The sequence below is a fragment of the Schistocerca americana genome, chromosome 5 (genome assembly GCF_021461395.2).
Source record: "Schistocerca americana isolate TAMUIC-IGC-003095 chromosome 5, iqSchAmer2.1, whole genome shotgun sequence".
Classification (NCBI taxonomy): Eukaryota; Metazoa; Arthropoda; class Insecta; order Orthoptera; family Acrididae; genus Schistocerca; species Schistocerca americana.
Window position 1 is genome coordinate 571,987,169 of NC_060123.1, and position 26,390 is coordinate 572,013,558.

Sequence of the window (26,390 nt, forward strand, 5' to 3'; positions counted from 1 at the left end):
CTAAGTGTCACTGTGGATCACCTGCAACAATAAACAGAATTGATCACCTCCTTGCAATTCCAGATTTGAACGGGTCATAAGTCCTACACAAATAAAGATACCTTAAAGCAGATTTCAAGCACGTATTCTCGAAAACGAAGCAGTTCAAAATTGTGTACCTCACAACGCCCTTCCCATTTGGAATTCGTGATCAAAATCCAGATAACGTATTTCAAGATGGCCGCCGCTGTCGCCGTAGTTCCCGACAGTTGCGCCCCTACCAACAGACGCCCCACACCAGACGCCATGATGATTCCTCACACCGTTCGACTCTTATAGGAATGTATCCAGACTTTTGCCTCAACCTGTAAAACGAAAGAAAGAGAGCATGTAGAGTTTACTTTTAAATACACTTTATGGAAAATTAATATTATTTCTACTTGTGTGCAATTGCCGTGTTTCCATCAACAACCATTGTCTTACAGAGTGTTGTAGTCTAATGATACCAATACTGACTATTATACAGAAAATGCTAGTCGCTGATGAGTTTGGGTTGCATGAAAATTTTATGACTCATGTTAATCTTATAACTAATTTATTCCTCTTTTGTTCTCAACATTTCAACGTCGTTAACGTAACACACGCGAAAAAAACGGTCATACTACATGGAGTCCGGCCTGGAACAGTCACCAAGTGGAATTACATATAGCCAGTTCACAGCTATGTCATTCAAGTCATGGTATTCATTAATGAAATAATAACTTTTCTTTTTATACTTCCCTTTGAGTGTCAGCCATCACATTATTATTATCTATTCTGCTGATAATTTAAAATTTTACATAGAGATAATCTTAATATACATTTCGTTTATTATAGAAGTCTTTGATTTGATTTTAGTGAGGCTAATAATATCATTTCCACGAATAAGTTTTGAAAATAACAGAATTTTAATCAAATCCAAATATTAACACTAAATAAGAGCAATTTTTAATAATTAACAATAACAGCTGTTTGTACTTAACGGTTTGCTGTGGAGAATCTGAAATTTCACTGACTGTACATAATGACGGCCTCATCTCAAGTGAAAAAACAGAAAATAATGGTTAAATTTGTTTACTACTAAGAACGAGATAATGATACCAATACTGAGTGGTATACAGAAAATGCTGGTCTTTGTATTCAATATGTAAGAAGAAAATCACCAAAAAATTTAAAATATGTACTTGTATAGAAACAAAATCATCAATATTTTGCCGGGCGGGGTGGCCGAGCGGTTCTAGGCGCTACAGTCTGGAATCGCGCGACCACTTCGGTCGCAGGTTCGAATCCTGCCTCGGGCATGGACGTGTGTGATGTCCTTAGGTTAGTTAGGTTTAAGTAGTTCTAAGTTCTAGGGGATTAATTACCTCAGAAGTTGAGTCCCTTAGTGCTCAGAGCCATTTGAACCATTTTTTATAAATATTTTTAACTGCATCGTTATATAAATGCAAAAAAGTACTTAGCAGCTACAAATGTGTGGTTTTAGTGCAAATGACGAGCTAGTAATAAGTAAGAGACATCTTACTAGAGGCTCGTGTTCTACTGCAAAGGAAATGTGACTCGATGTCGTATTTAATTAGAGCCTGTATCGATTTTTTTCACTTAATAGCAGCTACAGTTGCAGACATCATCTTTGTTTTGATACCGATTCCTTCCTTTATATCATTTTCAAGTGACAAACTGACCACAAAGGCTGATATCGTCTTAATAGGTAGGTTGCAACAAAAATACACTGTATAAATTTCTGGAAATTTTCTCCACGCGCACACGAAGAAATTATGCTATTTGAACATGGATCGGGAAATGGTCTTTTCTCCATGTTACAACTCATTTTCTCCAACGTATTAGTCATGGGAGACACACACGAAAAGAAGGCACTAGTATGCACACGAAAAGAAGGCACTAGTATGCCACATGCAACTCTTTCTCACAGTAGATGTTCCATATGCCCTCCGTGAACATTGATAAATGCATCAACTCATCGACGTAGTGAATCTCTGATGCCTCGATGCATTTCTGGAGATTTGTGTATGGTTTCGCAGCCTTCCATAATATGGACATGGAGACTCTGAACATCTTGTATTGCGGTTCCATACACAAGAGCTTCCAAATATCCCCCCCCCCCTCCCCAGAAATAAAAGTACAGTGAGCCATGCAGATGGTCCATCTCTACCTACCCATCTGTCACCGAATCTGTTACTCGGAAGCCAATGGATCAAATTATAACAACTTAGTACGTTGAGCCTGGGAGAAAGAGAGGCCCTACAAAACAGCCACAAACTGTACCGGCCCGAACACTGACAGAAAATCTTTGTTGATGACTTGCTTCAACAGTGAGGATTGTCGTCTGCCCATATATGACTATTGCAAACATTTAAAATCTTATCTCTTTGAAAGGACGGCTCATGTGTCAACAGCACTAATGCACTAAAATCGGGGTTGACACTTTTTTGAGAAAAACATTCGCAGAACAGTACCCATGCAGGAAAATCAGCTGCCTGCATAAATTGTAAATGGTTTGGGTACGATTCTCCTCATGTAATACTCTCCAGCCATGTGGTCAACACTTAGTGTGGCCGCTATACTTCTTCTGCTGACACTATGTTCGTCGTGAACTGCATGAAGAATTGCGGTGTCGTCGTCCTTGTAGACCTCACCTCGTCGCGAAATGTCCCAAGTTTCCTAAGACGACATTCAATATCTTCAAACGTTTTCCTGTCTGGGCACCTTTGTCCTGGATATATCTCCAGATACAAATGCTGATCGTGTGCGCTATTGCTGTCAGCTAATCCAGTGCATCAAATGGGCTTCTACCATCTCAGCATTTGTGTATAGCGCCATTGCACGAGTCAAGTGTGTGATTAACTGTACGTAGTAACCCGTGTGCTTGCAACGGTCGTACTGATCACTGGAACAGTGGATATTACCTGTAAAACAGCAATGACGTACGTCGCTTGGCAACAGGGACGTGTAAAACAGAACACTTACTTGCACAACGTAACTATACATGGCCAAGAGTACACGTTCCGCATAGCTCTAACGTCCTGGCCTTTTGTGTTTCCCAAGATTAATCAGTTGGAGAAAATGAGTTGTATCACGGAAATAAAGCCTTTTCAGACCCATGTTCATATAACATGATTTCTTCGTCTACGTGTGAGGGATGTGTCCTGAAAATTGTGCCGTACATTTTTGTTACACCCTGTATATACACTACTGGCCATTAAAATTTCTACACAAAGAAAAAATGCAGATGATAAACGGGTATTCATTGGACAAATATATTATACGAGAACTGACATGTGATTACATTTGCACGCAATTTGGGTGCATAGATCCTGAGAAATCAGTACCCACAATAACCACCTCTGGACGTAATAACGGCGTTGATGCGCCTGGGCATTGAGTCAAGCAGAGCTTGGATGGCGTGTACAGGTACAGGTGCCCATGCAGCTTCAACACGATACCACAGTTCATCAAGAGTAGTGACTGGCGTATTGTGACGAGCCAGTTGCTCGGCCACCATTGACCAGACGTTTTCAGTTGGTGAGAGATCTGGAGAATGTCTGGACAGGGCAGCAATCGAACATTTTCTGTATCCAGGAAGTCCCGTAAAGGACCTGCAACATGCGGTCGTGCATTATCCTGCTGAAATGTAGAGTTTCGCAGGGATCGAATGAAGGGTAGAGCCACGGGTCGTAACACATCTGAAATGTAACGTCCACTGTTCAAAGTGCCGTCAATGCGAACAAGAGGTGACCGAGACGTGTATCCAATGGCACCCCATACCAGCACGCCGGGTGATACACCAGTATGGCGATGACGAACACACGCTTCCAGTGTGTGTTCACCGCGATGTCGTCAAACACGGATGCGACCATCATGAGGCTGTAAACAGAACATGGATTCATCCGAGAAAATGACGTTTTGCCATTCGTGCACCCAGGTTCGTTGTTGAGTACACCATCACAGGCGCTCCTTTCTGTGATGCAGCGTCAAGGGTAACCGCAGCCATGGTCTCCGAGCTGATAGTCCGTGCTGCTGCAAACGTCGTCGAACTGTTCGTGCAGATGGTTGTTGTCTTGAAAACGTCCCAATCTGTTGACTCATGGATCGAGACGTGGCTGCGCGCTCCGTTACAGCCATGCGGATAAGATGCCTGTCATCTCGACTGCTAGTGATGCGAGGCCGTTGGGATCCAGCGCGGCGTTCCGTATTACCGTCCTGAACCCACCGATTCCATATTCTGCTAACAGTCATTGTATCTCGACAAACGTGAGCAGCAATGTCGCGATACGATAAACCGGAATCGCGATAGGCTACAATCCGACCTTTATCAAAGTCGGAAACGTGATGGTACGCATTTCTCCTCCTTAAACGAGGCATTAAAACAACATTTAACCAGGCAACGCCGGTCAACTGTTGTTTGTGTATGATAAATGGGTTGGAAACTTTCCTCATGTCAACACATTGTAGGTGTCGCCACCGGCGCGAACCTTGTGTGAGTGCTCTGAAAAGCTAATCATTTGCATATCACAGCATCTTTTTCCTGTCGGTTAAATTTCGCGTCTGTAGCACATCTTCGTGGTGTAGCAATTTTAATGGCCAGTCGTGTAATACTACTGAACAGATCATTTTTAAAGCCCCTTTCTCATACTGTGTTGGTAAAAGAGATTTATTTTCCAGGGGTCAATGCATCGTACTTAGTTAAAGAGATCTATTTCCGGCGGCTGGTGTTTGCGAAGAAGCTAATATTTTCATGCATTTATGAAAGCCTTTACTTGGAAACATCCATTGTATACTGTGCTGAGGAACACGTTTATCGTCCAATGCTAAAGAAGGAGGAATATTTTTTATTTTAGGAGGCGGTGACCGAATTTCTACAAGAAAGGTGAACTGCCTTTGCTGTTCCGTGTAAGAGAACTGGAACGCAACATCCAGTGTTGTTAGTTGTTCGGAATTCAGATGTAATTCAAACATCTACATGTGAAGCAACATTTGAACAAGAAATTGTGTGATTTCTTTGATTGTCGGTTTAGATCGGAATGGTTAAAATAAAGGACAAAAGAATGGAAGACATCATGGTTATGAACTACGTCCAATACAAATATATAGAGTATTATATAGTTATGCCGACTGTCTGTCTTGAAGTGGACTAGTCTCACAGACTAGAACTTGCCAGGATAATAAAATGAAGGGTTACACATTCAGCACATCCACGAACATTATCTACGAGTCTTTTAAAAAATGGTTCAAATGGCTCTGAGCACTATGGGACTCAACTGCTGAGGTCATTAGTCCCCTAGAACTTAGAACTAGTTAAACCTAACTAACCTAAGGACATCACACACATCCATGCCCGAGGCAGGATTCGAACCTGCGACCGTAGGGGTCTCGCGGTTCCAGACTGCAGCGCCAGAACCGCGCGGCCACTTCGGCCGGCGAGTCTTTTAAATCAACTAGTCTTCTCTTTACCCTAGTCTTTACGTGAGTACATGTTTGCACAAAATCTAGACAATATTTTTCTGTCACCCAAACTGTAGCAAACACGATTCCGACACACACGAGCGGGAAAAGGAAAATGGGCTGCTGAAAGTATTTTCCCAAAATTCGGTATGTCAACATAAGTTCTTCTCTACTCGGCTTGCTTCTAACCCAACTGCGGTTTCAAGTAGGCATCTTTACTCAGTCACTGAGCTCTTGAAATAAGCTCTCTGCAGTAGTGCAACGAGAATCCAACAAAACATCAGCTCCACACACTCCTGTTGCAACAATCAGCCCGCATCTCGTGGTCGTGCGGTAGCGTTCTCGCTTCCCATGCCCGGGTTCCCGGGTTCGATTCCCGGCGGGGTCAGGGATTTTCTCTGCCTCGTGATGGCTGGGTATTGTGTGCTGTCCTTAGGTTAGTTAGGTTTAAGTAGTTCTAAGTTCTAGGGGACTGATGACGGTAGATGTTAAGTCCCATAGTGCTCAGAGCCATTTTTGCAACAATCAGTTTAAGGCGACCTTTGTGCATTGCTCATCTTCTCTTAATGCGTTTGCCATAATGTCTTATCCGTTGTCTATAGATTGGGACTGCTAAAGTTTACCCCATTTCCGAAAATTCACTTTCGGAATTGGTCACATCCGGGAACATAGTCAATTTTGTTGTTAATTCTAGGGTATAACTGCCTCATATTTCACCAACATTGTGGTGCGTACGCCTCACGATCGTCATTCCTCTGAAATTCGCGATGATATCCCTACTGTCTAAAGACGGTGGACTAGGATCCTCATATACTTGTGGTTCTTTGTGATCATCCCAACGATTCAGTGCGCTGAAGTTCCTTTTGCCTACAATTTGCGTTTCGTAGTGCTTCGTTGTGTCTGTTCCTAGCGTCCGAATTATTGTTTTCCCGCCATCTTCTTCTGGTGACGAGAGCAGCAATTCTGTTGACTATCCAATATTCATATCAATGCCTTTGTATCTTGTGATACCTAATCTTTCAAGAACAGTTTACGACAATCGCTGTATAAGAATCTCTGTTATTTCCGTGTCTTCGACAGGCGGATACGATAATGCGTGGCCGTTCCAATACCTCTGCAAAAATTCATGAATCGTACTGTCACTAAGCTGTTACTACGACAACGTTAAAATTATGACTTAACTGTCCATTACTGCACGGCTGACCAAAATTTTTGAATGAAGGTGGTCTGAAATTCACTGAAACTCTGGTAACTGTCAGTTACTCATTTTTCCCATGTATATGCACTGTATCACTCACGTAGATACCTATCTTTTACACCTCGGAACGCAGTAGCGAGAAAGAATGCATGGACTTAGACATGAAAGTGAAAGGACGCAACCCCTGGATAGGTTTAAAATCAAGACACTAGCGTGTACCAATACTGGCATCAGCAATCAGATGCGACATCGAGGCCTGCATACGCGACATATTTTTGTTCTATAGTAATTATTTTTTCTTCTAGCATCTTTCCGCGTAATATGGGGTATTATATTGGTTGGTTTATTTAGAGGAGGGGACCAAATAAGGAGGTCATCGGTCCCGTTTCTCAGATATGTAAAAATGTAGACAGCTACCATTTTAATAAGTGCCTGTTCATTCAGTGAAAAATCGCCTTTGGCTGTTGGGATCTCCTCACTGCGCTCGTTAGTTTTTCCTGCCACCTGATCAGTGCGATTTTTACTGCTCAGCGATCTATGTCTCGTTTGGAGTGTAATGCATTCACTTCTGACATAAGCGTGTATTGTTCTTTCACAACTTCATTACGTGATTCAGTTGGTTTTCTTATGAATGACTCAATGAGTTCCTTCAGCTAGTTTTCTAATGTTTCTCAAAATTCTTGTACATTCTTTTTGATTTGATGCGCCGTAAGATTTAATTTGCGTTTGAGTTACTCTTTCTTATTTTCTCCTTTCCAGTTTAAGGTCGTCAGACTGCTGTTTAATTTCGGTAATTTGGTACTTAAGATAACTATTCATTGTCTTGATGCATAATCAAACAATTGAGTTAGTCCAACCGTTACTGGTCTTGTATAACCAATGGCACTGACTCTGGTCTGAGAAGAGCACCATCTTCATTTTAAGAAAACCATGCAGTTTTCTTGGTCAAAGACGACAGGAACTGAAAGTACCTTAGTACGTGTCTAAAGATCGGGCCTCTCCATAACCATCCATATGGAGAAAATGCAATTAATGCCTTGTTTTGTGTGCAATTTTTCGCCTACGGCTGTTGTTGCATTAAACTTTTTACACAATTAATCAAATCCTAAAAACATTATCCAGTTGTGGAAAAATTATTAGTGGTAGCCAACGGTCTTAATAGTAAATATAATAGTGAACACCATGCGAGAGAACGAGATATAATAGCAGACACAAACTAGCAAGCATCTATAAACATCTCATAATTCGCCAGTGAAAAACCAACTCATAAAATTGAAAGCACTAGATCCACTAGTAACACAAAGGCAACAGATTTTCCAATCCACAGACATGCTGAATTAACAAACAGAGACTGAGTACAACCTATTACTTTTTATATTCCGCAATGTCAATCTCTGAATCCAACATACTCACAAGAGTGAGTTAACGTAATTCCTTTCTCTCTACAAGAAACCTGAATACACTCTCCTCTCCGTTAGATCCACCCCTCCCTCTGTTACGTATTTTCAGCCACCATATTTCACCATGATCACCTCATACTACACTCACAGCCATTTTTTCACAGTTTCTTTGCGACAGCAGTTGTGATTAATTAAAATTACTTGATCACATATCCATACTATAAATTGCATACTTATCGGTGGAAGAAACGGAATGTGTTGACACCTCACGTATTGCGCAAAGCTAAAATTTGTCAGTAAAGTGTGTCTCAGAAGAAGTATCAGATCCTTAGGCTTCATCTGCTGGGACTCATGCTACTGTTAGATTGGTGAATGATGATAGATTAGTGAATGATGTATACATTACTGATCATTAAAATTACAGTGGTATGATGACGGCGTGCAAGAAACCCCAAACTAATATAACGTGTACTACATGCTTTAATTGTGAAATGAGGATCATTTCAGCGCAATCGTACGAAGTGTGTTAGAGTAACCTCAACTACATTCTGTATGTAATGTAAGATTACGCAGGGAGCTTCTCCCTCAGAAAGAGGAGAAAGGTGAGGTACCGAGATTATGATTCGTCGTTTCTCGATATGCTGGTAGCATTGGTCGGGAGGTTCACGAAGGCGATACTCAATACAGTGAAGGATATCTATGGCCCCATGCGACTAGCGACTGAGAGGACAGACGTATTGAGTGCTTTGCTGTCCAGGATCGAGAAGTTACTCTATTTACCTTGATCAGAAGAAGGGTATGTTTTTGCAGCAACTGAAGTGTCCATATGGACGGTGCAATTACGTCTGAGGCACCAAGGTCGGTCAACACGAAGATCTGCTTCCATTGACCGTTGACAATCGTGCACCAACGAGAACACTTGACACACGAGTGGCACCTCGTCGCCTTCTCAGACGAATTTCCACTCTGAGTACAGCATCACAACGCACACGTTGAAGAGCTGAGGCTTCATGAAGTCTGAACTATGCATGACTGCATTTGGTATCGTCATGCAGGCTCATCATCTGGCGAGATGTGGGGTTGCCATCAGCTACGCAACACGATCACCACGGCCACTGGCTGTGCCCAACTTTGAGATATCAATGACACCATCTTAGAACAAGACAATGCAAGACCACATGTAGCCCATGATGTCCAGGCGTACCTCGAAACGTGCGTGATCAGCTGTTATTCTGGGCACTGGGTTCTCCAAATCCCTCACACAATGAATACATGTAGTCACAGGCTGCCAAAAGTCTGGAACATCATCACTTACCCGTGTCCGACCCCGGTAGCTGAATGGTCAGCGTGACGGATTGTCAATCCTCTGGGCCCGGGTTCGATTCCTGGCTGGGTCCGGCAATTTTCTCCGTTAAGGGACTAGGTGTTGTGCTGTCATCATCATCATCATCCTATCATCCTCATCGACCGCAGGTCGCCAAAGTGGCGTCAAATTGAAAGACCGGCACCCGGCGAATGGTCTGCCCGACGATTGATGAATCTGGCACAGAGTTGAAGCAGGATGGAACGACGCACCTCTGTCTGTCGTCTAAGCTCGGTTAGAATCGATGTTCAGCTATCACTATACTTTCTTTCGGAATCACTTTCCCTGGCTTGAAAGTGGAATGAAAGAGCCAGTTGTGCTGTTATGAGTTCCTGGAGAAATGTCTTTGCCTCACTTTATTTGGGAGTGAGTGTCGTCTATGCGGGTCAGGGATGGATGAGTAGTGGAATTGGCAGCAGAGAATTGCTTCTTGACGGTCAGTGGGGACTGATGCCAGCTTGTGGCGATGGTAGAGCTGTAAGTCGTATCTGTAGCGTGGACAGCAGAGTGAAGGTTAGAAAGCTCGTCCCATGCAGAGTCACTTAAGAATTGTGATGGTTACTGCAAGCTGCATCAAAGTCCTCGATGCGCCGTGTTGAGGTACCTTCCAGGAATTCTCGGAGCACTGGGGGCATGGAAGGTCGTTGCCGAAATGACATATAAGCTGGGGGCCGCTGGCCAGCGACCACACATGTAACATACGAGGAAAGATGTGTCGGGCAGATTAAATTGCTTAATTTGTTTAGTAATTGTTATCGGTTAATGTTTTCTGTGATACGTTAATGAACTGTTTTGAAAAGAAAGTCGTATTGCGCGCTATCTTAGCTGAGACAGGAAGTGTTACCTGTTAGCTGATGAAAGACTAACTGGCTGAACTATTTGTGCTTGGGCGGCTAAGGAGATGTTCAATGTAACAGAAAAAAACGATTTTAAGGTTGTCGATATCGCAGAACCAGAAAGGGCACATGTTGGGAAACAGCTAATTGTCAATTTTATTATTACCTTTTCTTAAAACTAGAAGCATAATTTGATTTCAGCGTACAGTTTTAAATGAAGTTATTTAACAGATTTTTTTCTGTTGGTAAGAATTCTTACACAATGAGGTGCCAAAGAAACTGGTATAGGTATGCGTATTCAAGTACAGCGATATGTAAACAGGCAGAATACGGCGCTGCGGTCGGCAACGCTCTGGCGCAGTTGTTAGATCGGTTACTGGTGCTACAATGGCAGGTTATCGAGATGTAAATGAATTTGAACGTGGTGTTATAGTCGGTGTACGAGCGATAGGGCACAACATCTTCGAGGTAGCGATGAAGTGGGAATTTTCCCGTACGACCATTTCACGAGTGTACCGTGAATATGAGGAATCCGGTAACGTCAAATCTCCGACATCGCTGCGGCCGGAAAAAGATCCTGCAAGAACGGGACCAACGACAACTGAACAGAATCGTTCGAAGTACAACCCTTCCGCATATTGCTGCAGATTTCAATTCTGGGCCATCAACGAGTGTCAACATGCGAACCATTCAACGAAACATCATCGCTATGGCCTTTCGGAGCCGAAGGCCCTCTCGTGTACCTTTTATGACTGCACGACACAAAGCTTTACACCTCGCTTGGGCCTGTCAACACCGACATCGGACTGTTGATGACTGGAAAGACGTTGCCTGGTCGGACGTGTCTCGTTTCAGATTGTATCGAGCGGATGAGCGAGTACGGGTATGAAGACAACCTCATGAATCCATGGACCCTGCATATCAGCAGGGGATTGATCAAGCTGGTGGAGGCTCTGTAATGTTGCATGCCGTGTGCAGTTGGAGTGATATGGGATCCCTGATACGTCTAGATATGACTGACAGGTGACACGTACGTAAGCATCCTGTCTGATCACCTGCATCCAATCATGTCGATTGTGCATTCCGATCGCCTTCGGCAATTTCAGCAGGATAATGCGATACCCACACGTCCGGAATGACTAAGGAGTGGCTATGGGAACACACTTCTGAGTTTAAACACTTCCTCTGGCCACCAGACTCTCCAGACCCGAACATTATTGAGCATGTCTGGGTTGCCTTGCAACGCGCTGTTTAGATGAGACCTCCACCCTCTCGTAATCTCACGGATTTATGGACAGCCCTGCAGGATTCATGGTGTCAGTTCCCTCCAGCACCATTTCAGACATTATTCGAGTACATGCCACGTTGCGTTGCGGCACTTCTGCGTGCTCGCGTGGGCTGTACACGATGTTAGGCAGGTGTACCAGGTTATTTGGCTCTTCAGCGTTGGTTTGAAAAGTTTTAAGGCTGGCTGTTTAGCGGAGTCAAGGAAAGGAAGATGTTAGTTAGCGAAACAGTTGCCAATTTATTGTCCCTGTTTCTTAAAACTAAAGTAAAATTGTCCTTTTGGTATTCTGTTTTAAAAGGTTTTAACCCTTATCGTATTTGTATGTCTTCCTCAAACTAAACGTAGTTCTCAAAATAAATTGGTCAATCTTAAGTTGTACGTTTTTAGCACCAGTCATGCTGAAAAACCAAGGGAAAAGCCACAAGCGCTACCGTAGGTTGGAGACATTATTGCTCCCAGAGATTGCAACTCTGTGGACTAAATTCCCCTCGCAGGACATCCCCAAAATTCCGTCATTTGCTGTCCTTCCTGATCTTGCAGTTTTAATGACAAAGTGTTTTTAGAGGACACCATATAACCATTCGGTAAAACATGTGTATTTCCTTAACAAGAAGGTACAGATGATAATACCTGACGTGGTTGATTCTGCTGAGGAGAGCGGGTGAAGTCTAGAATCGAGTACGAACAGTGTAACCGACAGCCATTTGCCATTTTTGTGCTGTCTAATCTTCTTAAGTCGACATGACAGACACTACTCGTGATGAAGCAGCTGTGACACACACGTGAACATTTGCGGTAAAAGGATTGGAAAGGCAACGGGATAGCAAAGAGATGGGAAGGAAATACTGACTTCCAGCCTCACAGGCACTGCCGCAATGCAGAGTCGAGAGCTGAAAATCTGTGCCGCACCGGGACTTAAATTCGGATGCTCGCTTCTGTAGAATGGTTGCTCTAACCACCTTGGCCATCCCAAAATACATTCCGTCAGACCCCAATTACCAACCTCTCGCTCGCTACACCACAACGATCTTCGACTATTACCCCCTACTATCAGATTTCTGATTCCCGTAGAAGTTCTGACGTTGGTTGTGTATCTGTACTGATACTTTTTCATAAAACAGCCTCCGCTCCCTTAGAAACGTAGATATGAGTGGCGTCTGTTCTGTCGAATTAAGTTTATGTACAGTGGTTCGACAAAAACATGGAAACACAGAGACAAGTGCATCCTTAAAAATAAATGCAGATTCTACCCATGCCTGTATTTGTTATAGTTGACCAAGAACGGCACCAGTTCAGTTATCTTCAGTACGTTCTATGGAGAACATTACATGTACCCGTTCCATTTACAGCGAGTCCACAATCTTCACATTAGCAACAGTGCCACAATGCTTGAATTTCGTCACTGCTTAAATGACAATTGTCCTTTTTCTTCCATTAATACTGTTCACTGATGAAGCCACGTTTACACGGCATCGAATCAACAATACACGTAATAATCATCGATGGAGACAGAAAAATCCACAAGGTACAGCAGAAACGAATTTCCAAGTATGTTTTCTGATCAGTGTTAGGTGTAGCATGATCTTCAACATGTTGATAGATCCGGTCATTTCAGAAGAACGAATGGTGCGACCGATTTACTTCCATCTTTTGAAGATTCGTTTGTTAAACAAGTTCAGGACTTTCTTGTGGCCATACGAACTGCACTGTACTTCCAACATTACGGTGCCCTCCTACACTACTGGCCATTAAAATTGCTACACCACGAAGATGACGTGCTACAGACGAGAAATTTAACCGACAGGAAGAAGATGCTGTGATATGCAAATGATTAGCTTTTCAGAGCATACACACAAGGTTGGCGCCGGTGGCGACACCTACAACGTGCTGACATGAGGCAAGTTTCCAACCGATTTCTCATACACAAACAGCAGTTGACCGGCGTTGCCTGGTGAAACGTTGTTGTGATGCTTCGTGTAAGGAGGAGAAATGCGTACCATCACGTTTCCGACTTTTGATAATAGTCGGATTGTAGCCTATCGCGATTGCGGTTTATGGTATCGCGACATTGCTGGCCGTGTTGGTCGAGATCCAATGACTGTTAGCAGAATATGGAATCGGTGCGTTCAGGAGGGTAATGCGGAACGCCATGCTGGATCCCAACGGCCTCGTATCATTTGCAGTCGAGATGACTGGCATCTTATCCGCATGGCTGTAACGGATCGTGCAGCCACGTCTCGATCACTGAGTCAACAGATGGGGAGGTTTGCAAGACAAAAACCATCTGCACGAACAGTTCGACGACGTTGTCAGCAGCATGGACTATCAGCTCGGAGACCATGGCTGCGATTACCCTTGACGCTGCATCACAGACAGGAGCGCCTGCGATGGTGTACTCAACGACGAACCTGGGTGCACGAATGGCAAAACGTCATTTTTTCAGTTGAATCCAGGTTCTGTTTACAGCATCACGATGGTAGCAACCGTGTTTGGCGACATTGCGGTGAACACACATTGGAAGCGTGTATTCGTCGTCGCCATACTGGCGTATCACCCGGCGTGATGGTATAGGGTGCCATTGGTTACACGTCTCGGTCACCCATTTTACGCATTGACTGTACTTTGAACAGTGGACGTTACATTTCAAATGTGTTACGACCCGTGGCTCTACCCTTCATTCGATCCCTGCATAACCCTACATTTCAGCAGGGTAATGCACGACCGCATGTAGCAGGCCCTATACGGGACTTTCTGGATACAGAAAATGTTCGACTACTGCTCTGGCCAGTACATTCTCCACATCTCTCACCAATTGAAAAGGTCTGGTGGATGGTGGCCGAGCAACTGGCTCGTCACAATGCGAGAGTTAGTACTCTTGATGAACTGTGGTATCGTGTTGAAGCTGCATGGGCAGCTGTACCTGTACACGCCATCCACGCTGTGTTTGCCTCAATGCCCAGGCGTATCAAGCCCGTTATTATGGCCAGAGGTGGTTGTTCTGGTTACTGAATTATCAGGATCTATGTACCTAAATTGCGTGAAAATGTAATCACGTGTCAGTTCTAGTATAATATATTTGTTCAATGAATACCCGTTTATCAGCTGCATTTCTTCCTGGTGTAGCAATTTTAATGGCCAATATTGTACATTTTACCAGACGTGTGGTGGAACTTCTAAATAGTTCAAATGGCTCTGAGCACTACGGGACTTAACATCTGAGGTCATCCGTCTCCTCGACTTAGAACTACTTAAACCTAACTAACCTTAGGACATCTCACACATCCATGCCCGAAGCAGGATTCGAACTAGCGATCGTAGCAGCAGCGTTGTTCCGGACTGAAGGGCCTAGAACCGCTTGGCCACAGCGGCCGGCCGGTGGAACATATCAACAGCGTTTAACCTAATTGCTGGATTGCTCGTTGCGGTACAATCAACTGGCCGCCAAGATCTCCAGACCTAATACCATTAGAGTCTTGTGTGTGCTGGACGACGTTTGAGGTACAAAAAACGAAAGGTAAATACCAAAAATCACAAGTGCACCGAAGTTGACAGTGGTATATTCCAGAGCAGGAGCAGTATGTGTTCACCGTCCCGTGGATAACGAGGTCATTGGAGACGGAGTTTGTTGTTTTTCCAATCACGAGTAGAGAGTTTGCCAAAAGTTGTCGCAGCTCTTCCAATGCGAGCATCAATTTCCTTGTCAACAGACATGTTTGATTCTTTGACCACCAAAATTCTTGCATATCAAACTTGCGTCCTCAACATCCTTTTGTATGCATAAGAAACATGGACCACCTATGCCAAACAAAAACGTCGCCTTAATGCTTTCCACATGCGGTGCCTGAGATCCGTCCTCGGAGTAACGTGGAAGGACGGAGTGACCAACGAAGCAGTGCTATCTAAATCTAACTGCAACAGTATTTCAGCTATCTTGTAGCAGAGACGACTCCGCTGGCTGGGACACGTCCACCGTATGGATCCTGACAGATTACCACATGAGGTGATGCTCGGAGAGATCTCTGTAGCCAAAAGACCTGTAGGACGACCTGTATTGAGGTTCAAGGACTCCTGTAAACAAGATGTGGAGAGCTTTGGAATCTACACAAACAGATGGTAGACAGGGGCGGGCATAAGACCAGAGTGGCGTGATGATATATCATCTGTAATGTCGAAGCATGATGGAGGCTTGTTAGACAGATTAAGGCAGAAAAAGCTTCGCAGTGCTACCACTGCTCCTGCCTCAGCAGCCAGATACAATAGTGACAATTGCGGCAAGAGATGGCGTGCTGCCATTGGCTTGACAAGTCATGTGAAAAAATGCAACCCATAAACACACAGACACTGCAACAATTATCTACCAAGATGTCGTGGCCAATATGTATGGAGACGGAGTGCAAGCTCGGAATAGGGAAGCATGGGGAGCTAAATCGACTGTGCCCTTTCAAAAAACCAGCCCGGCATTTACCTCTCACAGAAAACCTGAATCTGAACGGCCGGAAGTGGGTCTGTACCGTCGTCCTTCCGAACGCGAGTCCAGTGTACTAACCACTGCGTCACCTCATTCTGTGCGATATTCCAATATTTACTGTGGACTGTGCAATAGCTGTAATTTTAGGTTATACTTTGTGAAACGCATATTGTAACGTATACTAACTGTTGTAAATGTGTAAACTTGACATTTCAAAAGATAAATAACAGTGTATATCAAATGTGTTCAATGTAGGGAACCACTCGGAATGGGGAAAAAATCCGTATCAATATTTTTTTTATTTTGCTTTAAGCGATCGTTCCTGTCACATCCCAGTATACTGACCACTCTTCCTAGGACGCCCAGCATTGGCACAAAGGGAGGCAAATTCTCACCTTTCAGTAGTTTGAGTTGTTGTAATGTCATTATTTGCAAATATCCATACTCATAATAAAAGTGTATATACGTTTGTATGTACGTGCGCATTTCCCACATATCCGTCTAAACCACTAAACCAAATTCAACCGAACTTTGTATACGCATCACTTAGAACCACCGTGGGGATAAGAACCGCGTCCGTCTCAAAGGGGTAGGAGTGGGGGTGGAAAAGTGTCTTAGCTCATGAAGCGAAAAGAGGCAGACTACATTCATACTGCGTTTGAGAATGCGAGCACTTAACGGCTTCCAGCAAACTTTACACTTAACCTCAAACTTTTGAGGCTTTTACTCTCTGACAAAACGCACATAAGAAGAAACGTTTATCCCTTACTACCTTTGTACAGTTCGTCGCCGCGCGGTGTAGCCGCGTGGTCTGAAGCGCGCCTCCCCCAGTCGGTGGTTTGAGTCCTCCCTCAGGTATGGGTGTGTGTGCTGTCCTTAGCGTAAGTTAGTTTAAGTAGTGTGTAAGGCCTAGGGACGGATGGCTTTAGCACTTTGGTCCAATAGGAACTTCCCACAAATTTCCAAATTTCCACTGTTCGTCGCCGGCCAGAGTGGCCGAGCGGTTCTACGCACATCAGTCTGGATCCGCGTGACCGCTACGGTCGCAGGTTCGAATCCTGCCTCGGGCATGGATGTGTGTGATGTCCTTCGGTTAGTTAGCTTTAATTAGTTCTAAGTTCTAGGGGACTGATGACCTCAGATCTTAAGTCGCATAGTGCTCAGAGCCATTTGAATTTCCACTGTACGTCGCCTCAGGTAGGACATTTTAATTTATTACTTCTCAACTAATTTCGCAGGCAGTATTCAGACAAGTCATGGAATGTATCTCCGAAAACATATGCTTCTAAGACTCATAGTTAAAGAGGTGTGAAGCTAAAAATATTGAGCTGCGTGAAAATGAAACTGCAGTGCGAAATTCGCTAGAGATACTGCTGAAACATGTGTACTGATATGAGTGAAATATGTTACATGAACGTACGTGAAATATACAGAGCTATTCTTGCTAACGTTTAAAAACATCCGGAACGACGTAGATGACTTCAAAAGAATGTAATATAATACACATGAGGTCGCAGATGTCGGGAAATACCCCACAAGTAGATGACAAATGTTGAACTTGTGGCATCATCAGATGTCCTACCACACCGCACTTGCAGTGGCTGAGCCCATCCGCCTGTCGCACCTGATCGTCCCAAGCCATGTTCGCCCCGACAGTCAGTCGGCTCGCACCCGTGCCGCGCCGTCCGACGCTCCGCTCTCGGCGGTGTTTACTTCCGCGTCGCGGTGTTTTGTGTCTATCGAGTCCAGTACTAACGTACACCATGGCGCACTCGTACCGCCGTGCAACGATCAAAGTAACGTTTCAGGCCGAACATCCACGACCCAGAGCTTTCGAAGTCGAACAGTTCATACGTGAGGATCTACGTTTGAACCCCCAGGACGTAATCGGCATACATTTTTCCATCACTGGAAGTGTTGTCTACATCAAGATGTCGACGGAGGAAATTTGCAATGACATAATTCGCCGTCATGCCACCGGACTGAAATTTAAACACTCTGATGGACATATGGGTGCTGTGACAGTCGCCCATGCTGGATTCGGTCTCCGGACATTGCGGGTGTTTGAGCTCCCGTTCGAGGTGCCTCAGGATGTGGTCATTGCCGCTTTACCATATGGCACCGTCTTGGGTCACGTCGCGGAGGGCAAACATTTACGACCTACACCGTATTAAATGGCGTCCGGCAAATAAAAATTGAGCTGACGAAACATGTCTCATCGTACCTGCTGATTGGTGGTGTGAGGGCCATCGTCATGTACGATGGACAGCCACGAACGTGCGCAGGATGTGGACAGGATGGACATGTACGTTCCGAATGCTTACACCGCCGTTTAATGCAGACGCCGTTACGTGAAGAGACCCAGGCTTCGACGGTCACGTCCTTACCCATCACCTACGCCAAGGTTGCACAGGACCCCGTCGTACCACTCTCGATTGCGCCAGCAGCATCGTCAACGCCACCCGCCGCAGCACAACGCGCCGACGACACAAGCACGGCGTCGTTTCCAGTGCTCGCTTCAGGACCGTCCGGGTTGCAGACCGAAACTAATGTTCCTGTTGGAACCATGAACTTCGACCTCGGTGTCGTGCCGACGTCTGGCTTTGTCCAGACGGGTTCGGCGTCGGACGACGGGCGACCACATTCTGATTCAGAAGGCCACATCAGAAAACAGCGGTCGCCTCGCAAACACAGGAAACGACGACGAACGCCTTCCGATGACGCCCTTTCTCAGACGGCCCCACGAGATGTCGACCTGTTGTCTGACGGTGATCTCCCACATTGCGTCCAGTCACGCGATGGAGCAGCAACAGGCGCCACTTCTGTGACGCCTCCTCTCCCGGTTCGGGACGTGTCCTCGCCGTTGTCAACGAATGATGACGGCGGTCCCCCTGCCACTCACGTTGCGGAATCCACAACACCCGTTCCGGAAGTACGTGACCGTCACATGCCCACGTCGTCAGCTTCCTGGGCCGATGCCGTTGAAGAGGAAGTGGAACAGACCGCCAGCGTGGCTGCACAGGAGTCCACCTCGGCGACACTGGGGCTGGCGCCCCGCCAGTAATTACCATCACTGCGGGACCACCGGCGGGTCTCCACCTGCCGGCTACTTCTACCGCACGTTCTGCAAATACTGAGGATGGCCGTACTCAGCAATATCGTATCGCCACGGTGAATCTTGCCACCATTCGTGCCCCCCATAAACTGGCCACGTTCAGAGACACTATTTACTCTGCGGATGTGGATATAGCACTCTTACAAGAGGTGTTTGTGGCTGACTTCCTAGTTCCCGTCCGCAGCTCGTGGTCATGCGGTAGCGTTCTCGCTTCCCACGCCCGGGTTCCCGGGTTCGATTCCCGGCGGGGTCAGGGATTTTCTCTGCCTCGTGATGACTGGGTGTTGTGTGATGTCCTTAGGTTAGTTAGGTTTAAGTAGTTCTAAGTTCTAGGGGACTGATGACCATAGATGTTTAGTCCCATAGTGCTCAGAGCCATTTTTTTCCTAGTTCCCACCGGATACAACGCCCATGTTTTCCCCGCATCTGATACTGGTAGCGGCGTCGCCATCCTGCTACGCGACGGACTCCCTGCAGAGGACGTCATCTACCTCCCCACTGCGCGAGGTATGGTCCTCACACTGTTCGGCGTGCGTATTATTAATATCTACGGCCCGCCCGGCACTGGCCGCCGTCATGACCAACAAACTTTTTTTGCCGAAAGCGTCACACCCCTCTTCACCGGTACGCAGGACGATTTGGTACTCGGTGGGAATTTAACTCGACACAAGAGCCCGCGGACCAACTCCCGCGACATTCCCCTTGTGCATCTCTCTCAGTGGTCATCGACCGTCTACGACTTGTTGACACTTGGAAGAAGCTCCACGGAATTCAACCGGGCTACACATTCTACACCTCTCACTCGTCAAGCCGCATAGATCGCATCTACGTTACCCGCTCCCTTGCTAATGGCACATGTCATGCGGAAGTCTGGCCCTTGGCCTTTTCAGACCATGATGCGTACTTCTGTGACGTCACTCTCGTCCGACAGCGAGTGTGGCATAGCCGTGGTCTGTGGAAACTCAATGTCGCTCACCTGACCTCCTCAGACTGTCGCCGTATGGTCGAAGAAGCGTGGGCACGCTGCCACCATCGTCGAGAAGCTTATGACTTCACCTTATCATGGTGGCTCTCCTGTGCAAAGCCGACCCTCAGGAAGACTCTGATGAGTTATGGGAAGGAATTAAAGGCGTGGCAAACTAATACCCTGCACTTCTACTACACCACACTACGTGACTGTGCGACGATGCCTTTCTCGCCAGCCCGGCAGGCGATGGTCCATCGCACGAAGGCGCAGATCTCCTTGATCATGCGGCGTAACTTGGAAGGCACTGTAGTCCGTTCTCGAGCTTCTAATCGAATCCCTCAAGAACGTCCGTCGATGTACCACCTCCTTCAGGAAAGACAACGACGACAACGATCTCTGATCCAAGTCCTCACTGATGTGGAAGGGCGCCGGCACGACACCCAACAAAGCATCGGTCGTACTCTACATGCTCATTTTGCCGGGCTATACGCAGCCGTACCGCATTCTGCAGCACTGATCACAGAAGTCGCTCAGCTTACTACGAACACACTTCCGTAGGATGCAGTGCATGACCTCCAAGACGACGTAATCACAGATGAAGTGGTAGATGCTATCAAGGCGGGTTCCAATAACAGATCTCCTGGACCTGACGGTATACCCATCGAATTTTATAAAAGTTTTCACCATGTGTTGGCTTGCACGTGGACGGCAATCGCACAAGAGCTGATGTCACCGATGACAGTGGTCCCTAGCGCCTTTCTAGAAGGCATTATTATCCCCGTACATAAACCGCGCGGGTTATCGAGGGTCCAGGACTATCGACCAATTACTTTGCTCGACAGCGACATGAAAATATTCACACGGCTACTGGCATCGCGACTGAAGAAGGTCACACGTTACGTCACATTCTGCGACCAGACTTCCCTAGGAGGCGACAACAACATCCGTACGGCCCTTTGGCTTTACAGAGACATGATAGCATTAGCGCATTATCAGCGTCTCCCTGGCGCCTTGGCTTCACTGCACTTTAACCAGGCCTTCGACCGTGTTGACCACTTCTATTTACAGACAGTTCTTCAGCATATTGGTTTTCCTGGCGGTTTTGTCACAGTGGTTATGCGCCTGTTGAGTAGTGCAACCTCTAAAATCACGTACAATGGTCGCCTTACACCGTCCCTGGTCATCGCACGATCTGTACGACAAGGCTGCCCTCTTTCCACGATTTTGTATGCTTTCGCCTTGGAACCCCTGCTCCAGGGCATGCGCGAACGTTTGGAAGGCATGGCTGTGCAAGGCCACCGTTTTTGTTGTACAGCCTACGCAGACGACATAGTACTATATCCGCGCAGTGAAGATGAAGTACGAGCAGCACTGACATGGGTGGCGACTTACGGCGAAGCGTCGGGGAGCTGCCTCAACGTGTCAAAATCCAAGGTCCTGCTCATTGGTGAGGGCTTGCCGGAGAGATGCGCTGCCCCCCTTAGTGTCGCCGCCACCATACGGTGTCTTGGACTTGATTTCACAGCAGACCTGCGCCGCTCAGCGACTATCAATGGTAGACGCTTGCTACAGACAATCAGAGCAAATCTCGCAAATCACCGGCTACGAGCTCTCGACGTTATCCAACGCGCGAAATACGTGAACATGTATCATGCTTCCCGTATACCACACGTGGCTCAAGTACTACCAGTCCCAAATCTGGCGCGACGACTGTTGATGGCTTTCGGCTCCTTCGTCAGCTCGGGGATGTTATTCAAGGTGCAATACGAATCCCTTGCACTGCCACGGGATTGTGGCAGGGTGGGACTCATCCACGTGCCGACTCGTGTCAAGGCACTATACGTCAGCTCCCAACTAAAACTTTGGCATCGTTGCCCGCAGAGCCTTACTAGCCTCCTGCTTCACAACTTTGCACCGGCCTCCTTGTCCGCCTCAGTACTGGTATCGACCATTCCAACCCCCTTTTATTAGATTCAATGATTTTTCCTGGAGTTCAGTTATAGCTACCGGTCCTTACCACTTACCTGTTTGTACCTCACGAAAACAGTGTCTGAATTGTTACAACAGTGCCGCCCGTCCAACCCCATCGAACGCAAATATCCACAGTACGTGTGGCGACACATATGGAAGGCGATTCATGCGTCTTTTCTTGAATCAGACGTACAACCAGCGTGGTACATCACCGTGAATGGTAAACAAGTTAGCCGATATCGTCTGCACCGCATCCATCTCGCCGATTCATCCCTCTGCACCCACTGTGGAGTGGATGACACGGATGTCCACCGGTTCCACTGTGGCACAGCGTTCGACGTCTGGACACTTGCGCGGCGAATTTTTGCGTTTCTTACACGCCAGACACCGGCTCGGATCGACGTCCACATGCTTTTGTACCCCGATAAGACTTTCTACCCCTCCGCCAAAACTCACTCTGTGAATTGGATCTGTGGCCACACGATCCGCTATCTTTTTACTTCTGGCGGCAAGTCTACGCTAGGATATTGGACTTATCTCAACGAACGACACTGCGTCCTGATACGCAACCCACGCTATAGCCGGCCGCGGTGGTCTCGCGGTTCTAGGCGCGCGGTCCGGAACCGCGCGACTGCTACGGTCGCAGATTCGAATCCTGCCTCGGGCGTGGATGTGTGTGATGTCCTTAGGTTAGTTAGGTTTAAGTAGTTCTAAGTTCTAGGAGACTGATGACCACAGCTGTTAAGTCCCATAGTGCTCAGAGCCATTTGAACCACGCTATAAACAATATTTTTCCAATTTCTTACGGAGCGCTTTCGATGACCCCACCTAGTAGCTGGAACGCCCAAGCCCTGAGAAGCTGAAAACTGTATAAACCGATCCGAACTGAATAGATCCGCTACCCAGAACCCACGCCTACGCCATGAGAAGACACGTTTGGACGAGCTGGCATGCTGTAGGCGGAGACACTTCAGGAGCTCCTGTAAGAACTGGTCTTTAACTACAAGTCGCACGACGACTTTAATTAAAAAAAACTTTTCCTTATTTATTCCTCATAATTTGTTCTTAAAGGAAAAAGAAATTTTAGTTTGGCTTTGAGAAAAAAAGAGGGTTGGCTGCCCTAAAAAAAGTAAAAAAAAAAACAAAAAAAACAGAAAAAATAAAAAAAGACAGCTGTGTGGTCAGCGTGACGGATTACCGTCCTACGGGCCCGGGTTCGATTCCCGGCTGGGTCGGGAATTTTCTCCGCTTAGGGACTGGGTGTTGTGTTGTCTTCAACATCATTTCATCACTATGTGGCTCGCAGGTCACCCACTGTGGCGTCCAATGTAATAAGACCTGTACCAAGGCGGCCGGACCTGCCCCACAAGAGGCCTCCCGGCCAATGACGCCAAACGCTCATTTTCATTTCCATCCCAAGCTATGTAACTTCATGTCGGTGTGGCTCTCGGCCAAACTGCGTGACTTAAGCGCGTGGAGCTCAGGATTCGATTATTACGACTGGCGGGCAGTATTTTTTTCATTGTCTTAGACATTTAGGTGTTTACACTGACACAACATTTATTGTTTTATGTACCGGTCTTGCTGCCTCCGCTGATTTGTTGCAAAGTACAGTAGGACAGAAGCCTACTGAATTACGTCAGAAGTGTATGAGCATTAGCTTCCAAATTGCGTCGTTTCCAACAAATGACGTACGTTTTCATTACTAAATAATGTCTATAATCAAGAAAAGAAGGGACAAAAGGAAAGACACGCAAAATAAGAACAGCTTTTACTTGGTTACTGCGAGGACAATGATTTTGCGACTTCTACGGTTACAACAGATCACATTTACGAGAGGTGTTCGAATGCAAGTACTGGATCGCTCAGTCGTCCCTTCACGCCCAAGTCCAACAGCTGCTCTTACGACAGAATATGTCACTTGGTGACGTCACATGTTCAATATTTCTCGTCCATTTTTGAGGTATGTTCCGACACTGACAACCCCATCTGTTTTATATTAAATTACTTGCCTCAGTGTCATTTACGATGCTTCGGGCTTTTTTAAACGCTATTAATAACCTCACTGTATGTGAAACGTGTGTGTACACGCAAGCTCGCTCACAAAAACCTCATCCTAAACCTTTGGATCGATTTCAACCAAATTTTGTGCACTTGATATTTACTACCTGGAAAGAAATAGTGTGGGGTGTAAGAACCAGCAATCTCCTATTTGGGTGGGTACGATGACGCAGAGAGAAGAACGAGGAGCTGGACTCGTGTAGGGCGGAGGAACAGTTGGAGAGAGAGGGTTCAAAAAATGGTTAAAATGGCTCCAAGCACTTTGGGACTTAACATCTGAGGTCATCAGACCCCTAGACGTAAAACTACTTAAACCTAACTAACCTAAGGACATCACACACATCAATGCCCAAGGCACGATTCGAAACTGCGACCGTAGCAGCAGCGAAGAGATATGGGCAGGGAGAAATGGACAAAGATGGATAAGGGGAGGATATGTCGGTCATAAAAAGCTCATCCTGAATCTTTCCATCGGTTTCAACCAAACTATGTTCACTTGTGTAATTTACTATTTGGAAAGAAATAGTGTGGGATGTTGGAACCAGCAATCTCCTACTTGCTGGGTGTGATGACGCAGAGAGAAGAACGAGGAGATGGACTCGTGTAGGGCGGAGGAAGAGTTGGAGAGAGATGGTTCAAAAAATGGTTAAAATGGCTCCAAGCACTATAGGACTTAACATCTGAGGTCATCAGACCCCTAGACGTAAAACTACTTAAACCTAACTAACCTTTGGACATCACACACATCCATGCCCGAGGCAGGATTCGAAACTGTGACCACAGCAGCAGCGAAGAGATGTGGGTAGGGAGAAATGGATAAAGATAGATAAGGGGAGGATATGGAGTGAGAGAGAGTGGGGATGGAGATGGATAGAGAATGTAAGGGGGACAAGTTGAACAGAGGCAAGGCGTACAAGATATGTGCAGAGAAGGGGAAGAGTTGGAGACATACAGCTGAGGGTGATTGCAGATAGATATGGATATGGGAAGGAAGCGAAGGTGGACAGAGAGACAGAGGAGGAGGAGGTGGACAAAGAGAGGGGGAGGCGAAGGTGGACTGAGAGTGTGGTAGGAGGAGAGTCAGAGAGTGGAGGATGGAGAAGGTGGACAGAGAGAGGGGACAGGAAGAGATGAACAGAGAGAGGGGGAGGACGAGATGGACAGAGCGAGGGAAAAGGAGGATCTGGACTACTAGGAGATTGAAATAGATAAATATCTGTGCATCGCCGGGCACTCAGCTAATAATTAAATAAACTTTACTAACCTGTACGACTGCGATGTCGAAATCTAAAGTGCGGCTATCGTACTGCTGGTGCAGGAAGGCGGCTGCCGCCTCTATCACTGTGCCGCCGCTGCCACGGACGGAGGAGCCAGCGCGCAGCGCCAAATAGTCCAGTTTGACGTCCTCGACGCAGTGGCCGGCGGTCAGCGCCCAGGAGGGCCCGATGAGCGACGCACCGCACCGCTGGTCGCCGCCGAGCTCGAAGGCCAGCTGCCAGGGGAGGTCGGCGATGTTGGCTGGCCTCGTGGCCGCCGACGATGCGCTCGTGGGTGCCGGTCCGCTGCCGGACCGCATACGGCCACGCCACAGCCGCCGACAGCAGCAGCAGCCACAGACATGGGCTCCAGGTCACTGTGGTGGGGCGCGTCATCTACATCTACATCTACATTGATACTCCGCAAGCCACCCAACGGTGTGTGGCGGAGGGCACCTTACGTGCCACTGTCATTACCTCCCTTTCCTGTTCCAGTCGCGTATGGTTCGCGGGAAGAACGACTGTCTGAAAGCCTCCGGCGCGCTCTAATCTCTCTAATTTTACATTCGTGATCTCCTCGGGAAGTATAAGTAGGGGGAAGCAATATATTCGATACCTCATCCAGAAACGCATCCTCTCGAAACCTGGCGAGCAAGCTACACCGCGATGCAGAGCGCCTCTCTTGCAGAGTCTGCCACTTGAGTTTATTAAACATCTCCGTAACGCTATCACGGTTACCAAATAACCCAGTGACGAAACGCGCCGCTCTTCTTTGGATCTTCTCTATCTCCTCCGTCAACCCGACCTGGTACGGATCCCACACTGATGAGCAATACTCAAGTATAGGTCGAACGAGTGTTTTGTAAGCCACCTCCTTTGTTGATGGACTACATTTTCTAAGCACTCTCCCAATGAATCTCAACCTGGTACCCGCCTTACCAACAATTAGTTTTATATGATCATTCCACTTCAAATCGTTCCGTACG

At 46.5% G+C, this 26,390-nt stretch overlaps 1 protein-coding gene across 1 annotated transcript; it reads right to left on the reverse strand.

Moving 5' to 3' along the window:
- Nucleotides 1-25,724, reverse strand: LOC124616546 (trypsin-3-like). Its single transcript, XM_047144863.1, has 2 exons — nt 25,413-25,724; nt 1-21 (listed from the first exon to the last, which is right to left on the reverse strand). The coding sequence occupies exons 1-2, from the start codon at nt 25,722-25,724 to the stop codon at nt 1-3; spliced, it is 333 nt and encodes a 110-aa protein (XP_047000819.1).
- Between the last annotated feature and the right edge of the window lie 666 nt (nt 25,725-26,390).

Bases quoted from the DNA above. Each gene is read 5' to 3' on its own strand.
- LOC124616546 (XM_047144863.1), bottom strand. From the start codon at position 25,724: ATGCGGTCCGGCAGCGGACCGGCACCCACGAGCGCATCGTCGGCGGCC. The intron at 22-25,412 runs GTTAGTAAAGTT...TTATTGTTGCAG, and splicing joins TCGACATCGCAGTCGTACAG to GTGATCCACAGTGACACTTA.